Source organism: Equus quagga, chromosome 5, assembly GCF_021613505.1.
Source record: "Equus quagga isolate Etosha38 chromosome 5, UCLA_HA_Equagga_1.0, whole genome shotgun sequence".
NCBI lineage: Eukaryota > Metazoa > Chordata > Mammalia > Perissodactyla > Equidae > Equus > Equus quagga.
Window position 1 is genome coordinate 118,493,548 of NC_060271.1, and position 15,263 is coordinate 118,508,810.

Genomic DNA, 15,263 nt, shown 5'->3' on the forward strand with positions numbered 1-15,263 from the left:
TAATAATGATTTCTCTATTGAAATTGAGATTATCACAAAATCCAAGGTGGCTGCTGGAGCCCCAGCCATCATAACTACATTCCAAATAGCAAAGAGGGAAGGGAATAAGGAAAAAAGAGCCTACTTTCCAGCTTAGTCAGCTTTTTTAACCAGCCTTCCTGGAAGTCCCTCACAATTCTGCTTATGGTCCCATTGGCCAGTACTTAGAAACATAACCATAACTTGCTAAAAGGAGGCTGTGAATCTTAATCTCTTAGTTAGGTACATTGCTGCACAAAATAAAATTAGTGTTCTGTTACTAAGGAAGAAGAGGATAACATTGGGTGGCTACAGGCAGACTCAGCCATAGTTTCCTATTGTGGTACCTGGTAAATAGTGAGCCTTAACAAATATCTTTTTGCCTCTCTTCTTTCTGTTCCATTTAGAGTTCGGTATAGCACTTAATTCTTTGCTTTGTATGTATCCTATTTTTCCAGCTACATGGAAAGCTTCTTGGGGAATAAGGACCATGCACGATAATCTGTTGTGTTTCAAAGCACCTAGTGGAGCGCTTGGCACCCTGGACCACGGTGTAGGAACTTAGTGTGCGTCTGTTAATTGATTTTACTTTCCCCTAGGACCATACTTCTTCCAGCCTCTTATCGGATCCCCACCCCCATTTGAGTATTTAATATTTTTCCTTCAACTACAAACTACCAGGTATCATGAGAGGATAGACTCAGATTTTCATTCCTTTGATAGTTTTCTGTTTTCTAATGCCTTAAAAGTTACCTTGTGGAGTTGATAATCTAACGTTTTATCTTCCTTTGATTAATGTATTCAAATTTTTTTTCTATACCTAGTGCTTCAGGATAAATTCCCAAAATTGAACCTGAAGTATAGCATACATGTACATTACGTATATCTCTAATATTGCTGTTCATGATGAATATATAGAATATGACTTTTCAAAATGCTATGTTTGGAAAGGCCTCAGGAAGTGGTCTTTCTGTGCATATTCACCTCCTCACTGATTTGTTTGTAAGGAGGCTCAATAGTTTGAAAAAAAGCTTAGGTCACATTTCTTTGTCATGCTGTTTTTGAGCTCCTGGTTATTTTTCTTTTTCTCCCCAACAATGGATAAGAAGAGAAGAGTAGCTAACTGGAGACAGGAAACTCTCTCCAAGAAGATAAATAATAGTATTACTGGAAACTTCTTTCCCCTCTGCTTGGATCAGACTTTATGTAAAAATGAGATCTTGGTGTATAAAAGTATCTTGGAATTTATATGAGTTCTTTTTATTCTACTTGGAACTCACTAAGTAGAATATTTTAAACATGCTCTATGCTTCCTTCGAATTTATTTCTTCACAAGTATACATTACATCTTAGTCTTTGAAGATACAAATATAATACAATTTCTTTCATACCCCATCACCAATATGCTAATATATTCATACCTTCCAACATGCATATGTGTTATATAAATATATAAATGCTAAGAGATAAAAATATATTCTACAAATTCTTTTTGGAGCCAAGTGAGGTATAAATAAGTAAAATAAAAAGTAATATGTCATTCGTTTATGCATACTCAAAAAGAGTACATAGGTAGACGTACATGAATGGTTATTTGATTTGATGTTTAGGTAGAATATTAAGTGGGTGGGAGAGAGGGGCCTGGTCAGCAAAGTAACCACACAGTGTTAATAAGAATGAGAATACGTATTATCTAAAAGTCATACTAACTTTATGATACTTTTTAATGATGCTTTTTGACTGGTGTACAAATGACGCAGAGTCATTTATAAAAAGTTGGTGTTTCTTTATAGTTTGACTTTATTTGGTTTTGTTCTCATAGATGTTTTCTCCCAGATGTCAGATTCCAATGGCTTAATGATATTTAGCAAGTTTGACCAGTTTCTGAAGGAAGTTCTGAAGCTCCCAACAGCTGTCTTTGAAGGGCCGTCCTTTGGTTACACAGAGCACTCAGTCCGCACCTGTTTTCCCCAGCAGGTAAGGACAGTTCTGTAGACTCTAGGACTAGAAGAGCATCATCCGCCCCTCCACTCGGGTCAGACTTCACCAGATTGCTTCCCGGCCAGGGACGTAAGGTCTTGAGGAGGGGAGGAGAAAGAGCTTTAAGTGGGAGGAGTGTGAAAAAGACGGGGGATGAAAAATTCACCTGAGGATTCTTGTTTGGGAAGGAGGAGAGTCCTCTTCTGAAAAATGATGATTTTTGACATATTTAAATTACTAAAATTTTAAAGAAAAATGTTTGTGTTTATGTTACTGCTACTGGACGTATATTACTGTCCTAAATGAGTTCTTTAAACTGCGAAATACAGGAATTTTGATATAAAACTGTATACAATACTGGATCATTGTTTCCTGAGCACTGAAGCCACGGAATGCTGTGCACTTCTCATCTGCCAGCTCAGAATCCCTGGAGGGTAAACTGCCCCTTTCATATGGAAGAAAGATAGATTTGTTTCTCTTTATTTGTGGTGTCCTTTTGTGGTCCTGCTCTAGAGGTCGTGTCGGTACATTTCTGAGATCTTAACTATGTCTTAAAGACTCAGAGCAGAGCACACACTGACTATAGCGTTCATTTTATTCAGGTAGAGGTAAGATAAGAGGAGCTTCGTGCTAAACTTAGAAAGTTCTGGAAAGTGGGAAATTAAGAAAACAAAAATCTATGTTAAAAATAATAAGTAAAAAATTAATGGAAATAGGATATTGACATAGTCTGAAAGTATCTCCCCATAAGATGTTAATTAATTACAAAAGAAAACATAGGGACTTTACAGTAGAGAAACCTGCCAGGTCCACTTTAACCAGATGGTCAAAGGCCCTCACACCAGTAGAGGAATAGACGGATATCCCTGCCTCCTGATAGGATGCACTGAGAAGTACCCAATGTCACTACTGTCGTACTTCTCAAGAAAAACACAACCTGAGTCTTATCTGGAGGAAATAGCCCACAAACCCAAATGAAGGGATTTTGATAAAATAATTGGGGGGCTGCCCCCATTGTGTAGTGGTTGAGTTTGGCACTTTCTGTTTCGGCAGCCCAGGTTTGCAGGTTTGGATCCCAGGTGTGGACCTACACCACTTGTCAATCATACTGTGGTGGTGACCCACATATAAAATAGAGGAAGATGGGCACAGATGTTAGCTCAGGGTGAATCTTCCTTAGCAAGAAAAGCAAATTAAAAAAAAACTGGCCTGTACGCTTTAAAAATGTCAGTGTCATTAAAGACAAAGACTGAAGAACTACTCCAGATTACAGAAGTCTAAAGAGATGTGAAAACTGAATGCAGCTCACCATCCAGGATTTCCTTTTGTTATAAAGGACATTATTGGGATACTTGAAAAAAATCTAAATAAATTTTTTAGACTAGATAATAGTATTGTGTCAATGAATACTAATTTCCTGATTTTGAAATTTGTATTAAATTACGTAAGAGAATGTCCTGGTCGTTAAGAAATACAGTCTGAGGTATTTAAAGGTTAAAGGGGCAGCTCTTCTGCAGTGTTAACAATTGAGGAATCAGGGTTAAGGGTAAATGGGAATTTTTTTGTAATCCTCTTAAAATCTTTCTGTAAGTCTGAAATTATTTAAAAATAAAAAGTTAAAATATAAAAGGAACAAGTCTAAAGATTTGAGAACTGAAAGGACATTGTAAACTAGATTCTCCTGACCTGTGTTACTTTGATTCACAAAAGAACCAAAAGTAAACACACACACACCCCCTTTTCACATTTAAAGTTCAGAATTCATATTTATCTGAATTCAGACTTTCAAACAATATTTTATAATTTGTTTAGCAATTACTCAACTTTGGCACTAAAGGCAGCACCCATAATGTTAGAGAGGTATTTTTGTTGTTGTTGTTGAAGAATATTGACCCTGAGCTGATGTCTGTTGCCAATCTTCCCTTTTTTTGTATGTGAGCAGCCACCACAGCATGGCCACTGACATACCAGTGGTGTAGGTCTGCGCCCAGGAGCCAAACCCGGGCCGCCGAAGCAGAGCGCGCTGAACTTAACCTCTAGACCACCGGAGCTGGCCTGGAGGGTTTTTGTAGTAACTTCTGAATTTGTCTACACATTGACTAACAGTTTTTGTGGATATTATCCTCTATATGTTGTTTTTCCTCTTAGCATAAATGGCAATGTCAGCTTTTAGCATATTGAAAATATCTCTGTGCTTCAATCTATGCTAACACATTGTGCATTTTTCCCCCTGAATATGCATTTCCCAATGAAATGAGGATGTCAAGACATATCCTGGTACAAGACTGTCCCGCAGGTATTAAAATGCCCCTCAGAGTCATGTGAGGATGAGCATGATAAGGAAGCAGCAGATATTTTCCATTTGAAATCATTTCACTGCTGCTGTTTCTTTAGTGGCACCACCACGTCAAATGGTTGCCCCACAGTACCCTAGGGTAATCTTGTATGATGTACACGTGACTTTTCCCACAAGGAGCTTCTTGGATGCTAGGCTAAGAAGTGATCAAATTCTGGAGTGCCTACTATTAAGTAAACCAGTGTCAGGCTGGGAAAGGGAATTTATGCAAAGAAGTTAGAGTGAAGAACAAGATCTGACCAGTGGGTGAAAATTACATGGAATACTAAAACTAACCTTTGATTTATGTGAGTAGTATAATGAGAATCTGCTATCGGAATAGCAGTTTAAAATGTTGAAGTGTATAGAAAAATTCTAATTGTTAATTCTAAGAATGCTGTCTAGGATTCTGCAGATTACCTTGTGCCATAGTTGTGAGACCTTTGAACTCACAACCTGGTTGTTGGTTTTCACCTACTTCAGATTCTTCTCTGTGTTTTGATGGATACCAAATTTGAAAACGTCAGAGAAGCTTATTTCAGTCTAGAGGAAACTTGAGTTTTCTGTGGTCTATAAAGATGACAAAAAAGAAGACTCAAAAGAAACAGAACTATTGATAGAATGACCCCAAAAATGAGACTACTTCGACAAAGAGTTAAATTTAACAAGTTTTGGGTTTCTTTTTGAAAATGGGCTTTTCCCATGCAGTTTGTTTTCCTACACAGGTGTTTCCTTAATGTGGGTTAGCTCATACACCATCAGATAGAGAGAGGACAGTGTTAATGTAGGGTGGAGACTGGGTTGTTGGTTCATAGATAATTTTCCCCAGCATATTAATGTTCTGGGCTGAATTAAGAAATGATCACAATTAAAGAGAAAGTACAACTGTTTTAAGAAAGAAGCTGAAAACCCTACAGAAGTTCCTTTTAGTGAAACAAGTGACTGGTTGGGAGGGTTCATGAACTGCTCCACTTTCTAGAGTGTTACACTAATGAAGCTGTGGGTACAAATGAAGAAGCTGTGAAGACGTTCCTCCCCCGCCCCCACCCCATGCCGAAAAATTAGCTGTTGGAGTCAGCTATCCCCTGGATCCGATAGTTTTGATAAAACTGATCTATCTTGGAAGTTGTATGCCCTTCTCACGAAAAAGGAAAAAAGTGTCTCAGGATTTAAGGCTGAAAGGTATCATCTGACAGTGACTCTTGGTGGAAATGCATGGGGAGATTTATTTGTGCTGGTGCTCTTGTTAGTATTGCCATTGTTTGGTTAGTCCTCCATTTACAAGGCTACATAGGTTTTTAGGTTTATTACAACCCTGTTTTTCTCATAGACCTTATTATTTTTAAATCCACAGTTTTGCAGTAGGTACAATTTTCCAGTAATATATGTGTTACATTACAGCATAAATACTCTCATTTTTTTAAATGATATAAAGGGAATTACATACAGTCATGTACTGCATCTTACAAGTGGTGGTGTGTTAGGCTGGATGAAATACAGGGCATAAAACTGATTTTGTTATGATCAGGTCTATAGTAAGGAAGCCTGTATCACTGGCATTAGATTGAACAAAATGGTAGAGACCTAAAAGTGAAACTTTGTTCCAGTTGAGTCTGTGGAGGAGAGTGCCTTACTAAATGATGCTTAGATAGAAATGACAAGTGGCTCCAAGACCTTCGTTTATAAAAAAGGTTTTTGTTAGGTAACAATGCTTATTGTGTACATACTGTAGGAAAGGTCCCCCGTCTCAGTTATTACTCATGAGCTGGAAACAGGTCCTGATGTGTTCGGTCATGTTTCCCTGCCTGAGGCTTGTGGGCAGGGCTGAGAGCTGCTGGGCATGCAGTGTTGGGGCTGTTGGTGCAGTGCCCTCTCTGGAGTTCACTGGCAGCGCAGTCTAGCATGCACCCCTACTCTGGACCTCTGATACCCCCTCCTACCCAGAGGCTTGTGGTTCGTTCGTCTTCAGGCAAAGCAGAAAAATGCTTCACCAGAAAAACAGAGGACCCAGGTCTCCTCCTCACTTTACTTATGGCCTAAAAGCAGCCTGAAGAAGAGGACTGTTCCTGCTCAGATATTGCTTTTGTTTTATTATTCCTTTTAATCGTAAGCAAATGTGAGTTTATGTCATCATTTTAAAATACAGCTCTGTTGCTGTCCCTCTTTTGCTTAAAAACCCTTTCCTAGCTCCTTATGCCTCCTGGGTGAGGTTCTTAGCAGGACGTCGTGGTGCTTATCAGTCCAACCCCAGCCTGTCTTTTCACCTTCATCCCTGAGTGCTCCTATCCCCGACAGACCCCAGACTCAGCGTGCCGTCGTTTCTTTTTAGATACAGCAGTCCCCCCTTATCTGTGGAGGGTATGTTCCAAGACCCCCAGTGGGTGCCTGAAATCGTGGTTAGTGCCAAACCCTATCTTACTAAGCACTTCTCACGCACTGTGGCCATGACTTTTGCATTTTGAAATGGGGTAGCAAAACTAGCATGAATTTCTTTTTCCTTCTTCACAATTTCACAGATAGAAGATTCGTTCTTACCATAGATCTTAGGAACCTCTGCATATGATTTTTCCCCCACTCCTTATTAAATCAAGAACTTTCACCTTTTCACTTGAAGCACTTTACAGCTTCTCTTTGGCATATCCAAATTGCCAGCGTCACTACTCTTGTGCTCTGAGCCATTGTTAAGTAAGATAAGGGTTACTTGAACACAAGCACTGTGATACCACCATAGGCAATCTGATAACAAGAAGGCCACTAAGTGACTCCTGGGTGGGTAGCGTATACAGCATGAATACACTGGATGCAGGGATGATTCACATCCTGAGCAGGACGGAGTGAGACAGTGCCGGGTTTCATCACGCTGCTCAGAACAGTGCATAATTTAAAACTTACGGATTGTTTATTTCTGGAATTTTCCATTTAATATTTTTGGACTGTGGTTGACTGCAGGTGACTGAAACCTTGGAAAGCAAAACCATGGATAAGGGGGCCTCCTGTATTGCCACAGTGCCACAGGGGTTGTACCAGTTTGCACTCCCACCATCAATGTATACGGGCATTTGTTTCTCCACAGCCTTGCCAGCAGCTATGTTCTTACATCTATGAATTTTTGTCAATCTGATAGATGAGAAATGTTCTCAGTATAGTTTTAATTTGCGTTTCTCTTCTTTTGAGTAACGTGCATTTCGAGTGAGCAAAAGTAGTACACTTCTTGTCTTTGTTTTTGCTATTAGCTCTCACTGAAATGCCAATAACCCCTGACCTTCTCTCTCTCTTCCAACAAATTTTTGGCCCTAATGTTTCAAATCTCAGCTAAAATATCCTGTCTTCTTCGATGCTGTGGATCTTTCGATGTAGGGTTAATTGTTCCCTCTTCTGCACTCCTATGGCATGTTACATCTAGCTCACTTATGCCCTGAAGGGATGCACCTTGGTCTCCTGCAACTGTATGTCCCTGTGACTAAGAGTGTCTGGAAAATGATTGATGCTTACTGGAGATTCATTGGATTAATTGAGTAATGATTTAAGTTAGATGTGGCATGAGAAAGTATCTTTGGCTTGAATTCTAATTGAAAGCTTAAAGATCATGTACGTATTTGCAATCTTGTTGTTTTCATCAATATTATTATTCCATGATTTTCTCAAAACATTCTTTGCAGTGAGGAAAATATATTTCAAAATTTTTGAAGTTTTTCCAATCTTCCTTTTAACTGTAATAAATACAAATCTCTAATAGAAAGCACAGCAACATTATATTTTTGTGTTATTACAAAGTAATTTTCAAAGTCCAAAATAAATCTGTGATATGGACAAATTCAGTGTCTCATAAAATCGAAAGGCTGACCTTTCGCACTTAAAGGCCTGTAAGCATTTATGAGCACCTTATAAGCGACCTTATAACACTGGTCCTATAACCAGTTAATGTATGTTCTCCCTTGTTAGACAAAATATTTCTATAACTCTACACAAAAGTTTGTATAAAAACGTTTTAATCTGGAGAGTTGTAAAAATGTTGTTTTCAAGTCTGTTAACTAAATGTCATACATTGTTTAACTGATTACCAAATAAGTGATAAGGCAGTGGATAAGAAATATTCACCTGTTGCCCATAAGGAAATAGGAGATTTTAATGAAAATGATGAGGTTGAAAATTGCAGCTATGATGATCGAATGCTAAATTATTTTACTTGTTTTCCTATTTTTGAGAGAGTTTCTCCCCATTTTAAGACATAGAAAATGTAGTCATGGATGGAGGGAGGTGGGAATGGCGTCCAGGGTGATAAACGTCAGTACTGAGGATTAGAATAACAAGGGATAGGGAGGTAGGCAACAAACAGAAACACCCGTTTCTAAGAAAAAGCATGAGCGTTCGCACACAGATAGAAACAGCCTCAGTGTTTTATAGAGGAAGGCATAAATAAATCATGGTGTTTGCTCAGTGGATCAGGCAGCTGTTAAAATGATTAGAAATGAAGACTTTGTAGCAAAACAATAAAATCTTTAGTAAAATGTTAAGTGAAAAAACAGATTATTTTCATCTACCCTATGTACAGGATTACATAGAAATATATACATTTGGAGGGAAATACGGAAAAATGGGAATTGTGGGGATGTACATTATTTGCAATTTTATTATAGTTTTTGTTATAAATATTATTGTGCTATAAAGAAATAAGGAGAAATGCAAAGAATGTGTTCAACTCAAGAGCAAAAACAAGACAAATAGGGAGAAAAAGAGCCAACCTATCTTTCACACAGTTATTTACTAAGACAAAATTTTTGAGCTGGAAATTCTTATCCCAACAGTTCTCAAGCTTTTTGGTCTCAGGGCTTCTTCACGGTAAAAATTATTGAGGACCCCAAAGAATTTATGTTGGATTTGTGTATGTGGGTTATATCTATCAGTATTACTATATTAAAAATTAAAATTGAGAAATTAAAAAATGTTATTTAAAAATAACAAGGATAATAAACCTATTACATGTTAACGTAAATATTTTTATGAAAAATAACCATATATTCCAAAACAAAAAAATTTAATGAGAAGAGTGCCATGTTTTATATTTTTGCAAATCTCTTTAATATTTGGCTCAATTGAAGACAGCTGGATTCTCATATCTGCTTATCCATTCAGTCTGTTGCGATATATTGTTTTGATTAAAGTATAGAAAGAAAATCTGGCCTCACACAGCTGTGTAGCTGGAAAGGGAGGACTATTTTAATAGCTTTTTCAGATGGTTGTGGATAGGCCACATTGCCTCTGGAAAACCCCACTGTATGCTCACGAGAGAATGAGATTGAAAAAGGCAAATAATATCTTAGTATTATTATAAAAATGGTTTTGGCCTCATGGACTCCCTGAAAATGTTTTAGGGACCTTCCAGGGGGCCTCTGACCATACTTCGAGAATCACTGTTCTGGCCCAGATGAGAAAACTGAAACTAGAATGTTAAGTGATTTTCCCCAAATCACATGGTTAATGGAAGACCCAGCACCAAGACACGGTTCCTCTGGTTTCATTCCTTATGCTTTTGGAGAACTTCAAATTATAGTATGACCTTAGGACAGTCTTGGAAACTGATCCTGAGTGTGTATGTGAGGGTCTTCTGAGATATCAAATATGATTGTTCCTTTTCATCTAGAAGATTAAAAAAAAACTCTTATCATGGGTGAATCAAAACTTCTTAGAGAAAGGAGCATTAGGATTATAAGTGGATTTGTAAAATGTAATTTTTAACAGAAGAAGGTATAGAAATACTAATTTAAACATTAAATTTACAATAAATGATAGACATTTAATATTTATTTACCATCTCTCACTAGCTAGAAAAATTCTTTCTCAATAATTTTTTTTTTTTTTAAAGATTTTATTTTTTCCTTTTTCTCCCCAAAGACCCCCGGTACATAGTTGTACATTCTTCGATGTGGGTCCTTCTAGTTGTGGCATGTGGGACGCTGCCTCAGCGTGGTTTGATGAGCAGTGTCATGTCGGCGCCCAGGATTTGAACCAACGAAACACTGGGCCGCCTGCAGTGGAGCGCGCGAACTCAACCGCTCGGCCACGGGGCCAGCCCCTCTTTCTCAATAATTTTAAACAGACACCTTTGATTTCATTTTGCTTTGTTGCAGTTATTTGCATATTCACAGTAAGAGGCATTTTCCATGTCTGGACTTCCAACGTTTGGTGACTTTCTGGGTTTGTTTTTAATGTTGTTCACTGATTCCTCCCAGATTCCACTGAGGTCTCAGAAACATTAGTGACTTGGATGCGTGAGATGGAAGGCATTTTGGAAAACTTTATTTAGCCTATTTGAGTAGACATTTCTCAAGCCTCACCATCAATGCAAAGCCATGCATAGAGGGCTTTTAGGTGGTAACTTCACACTGTTATCACTCTCTTGCATACGTCTCAGAACCTTTCCCTCCCCCCATTCAGTGCTGGCCTGCAGTCTCTGTCCTCGATCTGGCTTTCCTTCAGATTTCTTCTTCTTTTTCAGGATTTTATTGCAAAAGCCTCTTTCTTGCTCTGCCATCTATGTTCCCTTGTGTTTCTGTTCCTTACTTACCAGTTTCTTCTTTTAAAGATTATTCTCAATAAGAATGACTTCCAATTTACATATAACAGAATCAAGATTTTCACAGTTGCCAACAAGATGCACAGAAGTAAGTCTGTGTAGTCTCCTTTTTGCATGACAGGAGGCATCTTTGGGGAGGTGTCGTGGTGGGTCAGATGAAAATCCTGGCGCCTGCTGTCCTGAAGAAACACCACAATGCCTTCAACTCCTTGCTTCCAATTTGGGTTGAATATATTCATAGTAAAAATCAAAATTATTCTGTAATCAGTGGGCAGAATCTTTAGGTCAGCTCTAACCAGTTTTATCTTTTCTACCTTTTTTCCCTGAAAGAAAGTATTTCAATGTTTTATGAGGAAACGCCACATTTTTTATACCATTTTTTTCACTTCAACAAAAGTGGTGAGACTGAGAACATTGTTACTTGGGAAAGAGTGAGATGAAATGCTGGGTGCCTTTTGGCTTCACTCTGCCCCCAATCTCCAGGCCCATCCCATCCACACCCCCCCCCCCAACCATCCCCGCCCCATCCTCACACCTTTGGATGGCGGACCGGCTGCTTACTGCGCTCTGCATCTTGTGTTCTCCTGTGTTTGCCCTTTTGTCTCTGTTTTTCTTTTGGAATAAAGATTGAAGTGGGGGCCTAGGTGTCCAGGTTATGGTTACACAACTCACACATCCGGTTGTATGGCACTGCCTTTCCCCTCCTTTTTCCTTTCCTTTTGGAGCTGGAAAGGTGCTTGTGTGTTACAGGAAATTAAAGGAAAATTCATTAATTTGAAATATTGTTGAGAACCTGTTCTGTCTACATCTGTGACTCTATTTTTTTCTGGACTGTTTTCTAATTTTCTGTGTCCATGTGGGACTTAATTGTATTAGTGTTTCACATACAGTGGAAGCTTCCTACATATTTAAAAGAGAGCAATAAAGAGAACAGAAAAATGCAGTCCAGCCGGGGATATGGTATAATGGAGGGACTACTGATGGGCATTTGGGTATTTGGGTTCTAATCTCTCTTACTATAACTGTCTCTGTGACTTTGTCAAATAACTTCACTCTGAGCTTCAGTCTTCTCTTCTGTAAAAGAGCAAGTTGTGGATGGTGTCTGAGTGTTTGCCCTTCTCTTTAGTATTTATTCAGCAATTACTTACCAAGTGCCAATTATGTGCCTGCCACTGTTATGGATGCTGGAAATATGGCAGATGACCAGGCGGCCGGAGTTCCTGCTCTCATGACGTCTTACCATCAGGGGTGGGGTCTGTCTCCCCTGCTGGATAACCGACATAGTAGTTTAAAGGACACCTGAGTTCTAGTCCTGGCTCTGTGTCTGATTTGGGTGGGACATTTACAAGTCATTTAAATGCTTTATTTTCTCATCTGTAAAATGAAGATACTAATACCTAACCTATTTAATTTATACAGTTGTTTTAAGACTCATTTAACATAATGTATGTGGAAATGCATTTGAATATAGTAGCAGTGTATAGTGTGTTGTAACCGTAGTGATGTAAAATATTACTGTAAGGTAAAAATTTTATATTGGTAGAAAATTTCACATGTAATTCAAAGCTCAGTTGGGAGAATCCTAAATTAACTTAATCTTGGAGTTCAGGGATGCTTGAAAAATATAAAGTATATTTGTTTTTCTTCTCTTCACAGAAAAAGATAATGCTAAATATGTTTTTAGACACAATGATGGCCGATCCTCCTCCCCAGTGCCTTGTCTGGCTGCCTCTCATGCACAGGCTTGCCCATGTGGAGAACGGTAAACAGAACTTTTGTCATTCAGTTCCTTATGCTGTAGGAAGTGTATGTACTGATACTATTTGGAATGTCCTTAGCTGTTATCAGCAAAATTTATAATGGACATTTGCTGGCACTCCATCATTTGAATTTGTGGTTTTAACTTTAAAAAGAGTAATATTTATTTCTCCAAAAAAAAAAGGAAAATGAGCTTATTACTTAGATAGGATACCAAGAGGGGTAATATCAGATCATAAAACTTTGAGGCTCAGACTCTAGGCTTTTTTCTCCTGAGATTTCGGTTGGTTGGTTTCTGCTTGAGCCACCTGACTCAGCCATGACTTCCTTTATTTCCCTTTAATTTATAAAAATCCTAGATGTATAAACTTAGATATCTTCCATATCAACCACTGAAACTGTAATTATTTTGGAAAAGAGCTAAGATAGAGTTTAATACTGGGTTTCATGCATCTTCAGTTATTTCCTGTACTGTTTTACCTTGAATCTACTCTTGGTATCCTTCCCAGTAATTTGACTTAAATCTTTGTTTCGCTTGGAATTGGAGTGGTATTTATCTCTTCGTAACGTCTTAAGTTGTTCTGCTATTGCTATCAGTTTCTCTCCTTGTTTACGTTATTTGAGTTTATTAAAGGAAAGCCTGTGGTTTTTCTGTGTAACCTCTCTCCTCTCAAGGCCTTTCTTGTCTCCCCTGATTCCACAACAGAGAACAACTGATGGCTGAGAAGGCGCTAAAAGGCAGAGTCCTTTCTTTCCCTCTGTAAGAATGAAATATGCTAACGTACTCTTTTTATTTTCTCCCCCTCCTATTCATGCCTTTTTTTTTTTTAAGCTTCTCGGCATTTTGCCCAATTGTGACTTTAGTTCACAAGTACCTTAGATTCAGAATTATTTTTTTAAAGGTCCTGAATCTCTTGACTAGACTAAAATAGTTAAATTTTAAAAAAATTTTTGATGAAGTCCAATTTATCTATTTTTAAATTTTTTTGCTCATGCTTTTGGTGTTATATCTGAGAATCCATTGCCAAATCCAAGGTCATGAAGATTTATCTCTATATTTTCTTTGAAGGGTTTTATGGTTTTTCTTAGTTCTTCGTCGTATTTTTTTTTTTTCTGGTGAGGAAGATTGGCCCCAAGCTAACATCTGTTGCCAGTCTTCCTCCTTTTGCTTGAGGAAGATTGTGGCTTAGCTAACATCTGTGCCAATCTTCCTCTATTTTATATGTGGGATGCTGCCACAACATGGCTTGGTGAGTGGTGTGTATGTCTGCACCTGGGATCTGAACCCATGAACCCAGGCCTCCAAAATGGAGCACGCAAACTTAACCACTATGCCACTGGACCAGCCCCTAAAATAGCTAAATTTTTTAATAGGATTTTTCGATAAATACTTACGCTGTTAAATTATTACAATATTATTGGTTCTTTTGAGGGCAATATTTTTATAGCCTTAAATGTTTTAGTAGTTTCATGTCCAATTTGTTTTCATAAAATCATTTTGTATCTGCTATACCAATAGAGAGCATCTTATTTGTCAAGATGTGTTGTTATCCATATGAACATTTGATTGTGACTTTGTATGTAGTATATTATGTATTGATTACATTCTTATGTGGTTAGTGATACCATTTTTCTCAGAGAAAGAGAAATATTGTGAAATCATTGAAATATCCAGAAATAAAGCATGTTACCCATCACACTAGTATTTATATATTTTAATTTTTATGATGGGAAACAAATTCTCAAGTTATGGTATTTCTAGTTCTTTTCATTGTTTGGGCCCTTTACTTCCTGTGAAATTCATCACTTGAATTGTAATGAAGTTACTCTTCATAAGGGCAAAGATTTATTTGCATAAGCAAAAGTTGCACTTTTTATATCGATTTACTAATCCAGGTGACTAGTATATAAGAAGGTAACTGCCACACGATGCACTCTTCCAAAAAAGAATGCTTTTACCAAAACCTGATGTTATTTGTAATTGACGCAGCACACTTGTTGATATTTCCCTCGTTCTGGTTCTCTGCTTTTCCACCTGGTCGCCCATTCCACTGACTCATGTAAGCACTGGTTCTTGACTGGTTTAGAAGAGAATGGAAGAAAAATCACATAGACGTATATGTTCAACCAAAATTATCACAATATATTTGCTAGTTTAGTATTAACGTACATATATCACTTATTATTAACCCAAAATTATTAAAAGGAATTATAAACGTTGGCTGCACAGATGTTGACTTCATTGGTGTTAGCTCCAGATTGATTTGGGAGTCTGGTCTCTGGCGGAACTCTACTCGATTGTATAGTTTTAATTTGGAGCACAGACTCTTATTAGCACTTTGATCATTCCTTAGAAATATTTTGTTGACAAAAGGCTTGAATTTCTTAGAGGAAGTATGTCCTTTGGAGTTCTCATTCCTGATTTTACTTTTCTTTTAGTGATTAGTGGTCTTTTATATTGTTTTCCTCACCTAGGGCTCAAATTTTTTTTTGAATTTTGATAATATAGTTAATATCATCCCTAGTTAGTGTACATTTTTGGAAGTAGGACTAAAAATCCTTATAATTGAGATAAGATTGGATTTGTGTACATTAGTG

General features: G+C 37.7%; 1 protein-coding gene across 7 annotated transcripts in view; it reads left to right on the forward strand.

Annotated features, from left to right (window-relative positions):
* Window positions 1–15,263, forward strand: part of DTNB (dystrobrevin beta) — a 233,619-nt gene that overhangs the window by 63,206 nt on the left and 155,150 nt on the right. For all 7 annotated transcript variants that reach the window (XM_046662557.1, XM_046662560.1, XM_046662562.1 and 4 more), the window contains 2 exons: window positions 1,841–1,995; window positions 12,564–12,669. In XM_046662557.1, the coding sequence (XP_046518513.1) occupies window positions 1,841–1,995; window positions 12,564–12,669 (261 nt within the window). The remainder of the gene's footprint in view (window positions 1–1,840; window positions 1,996–12,563; window positions 12,670–15,263) is intronic.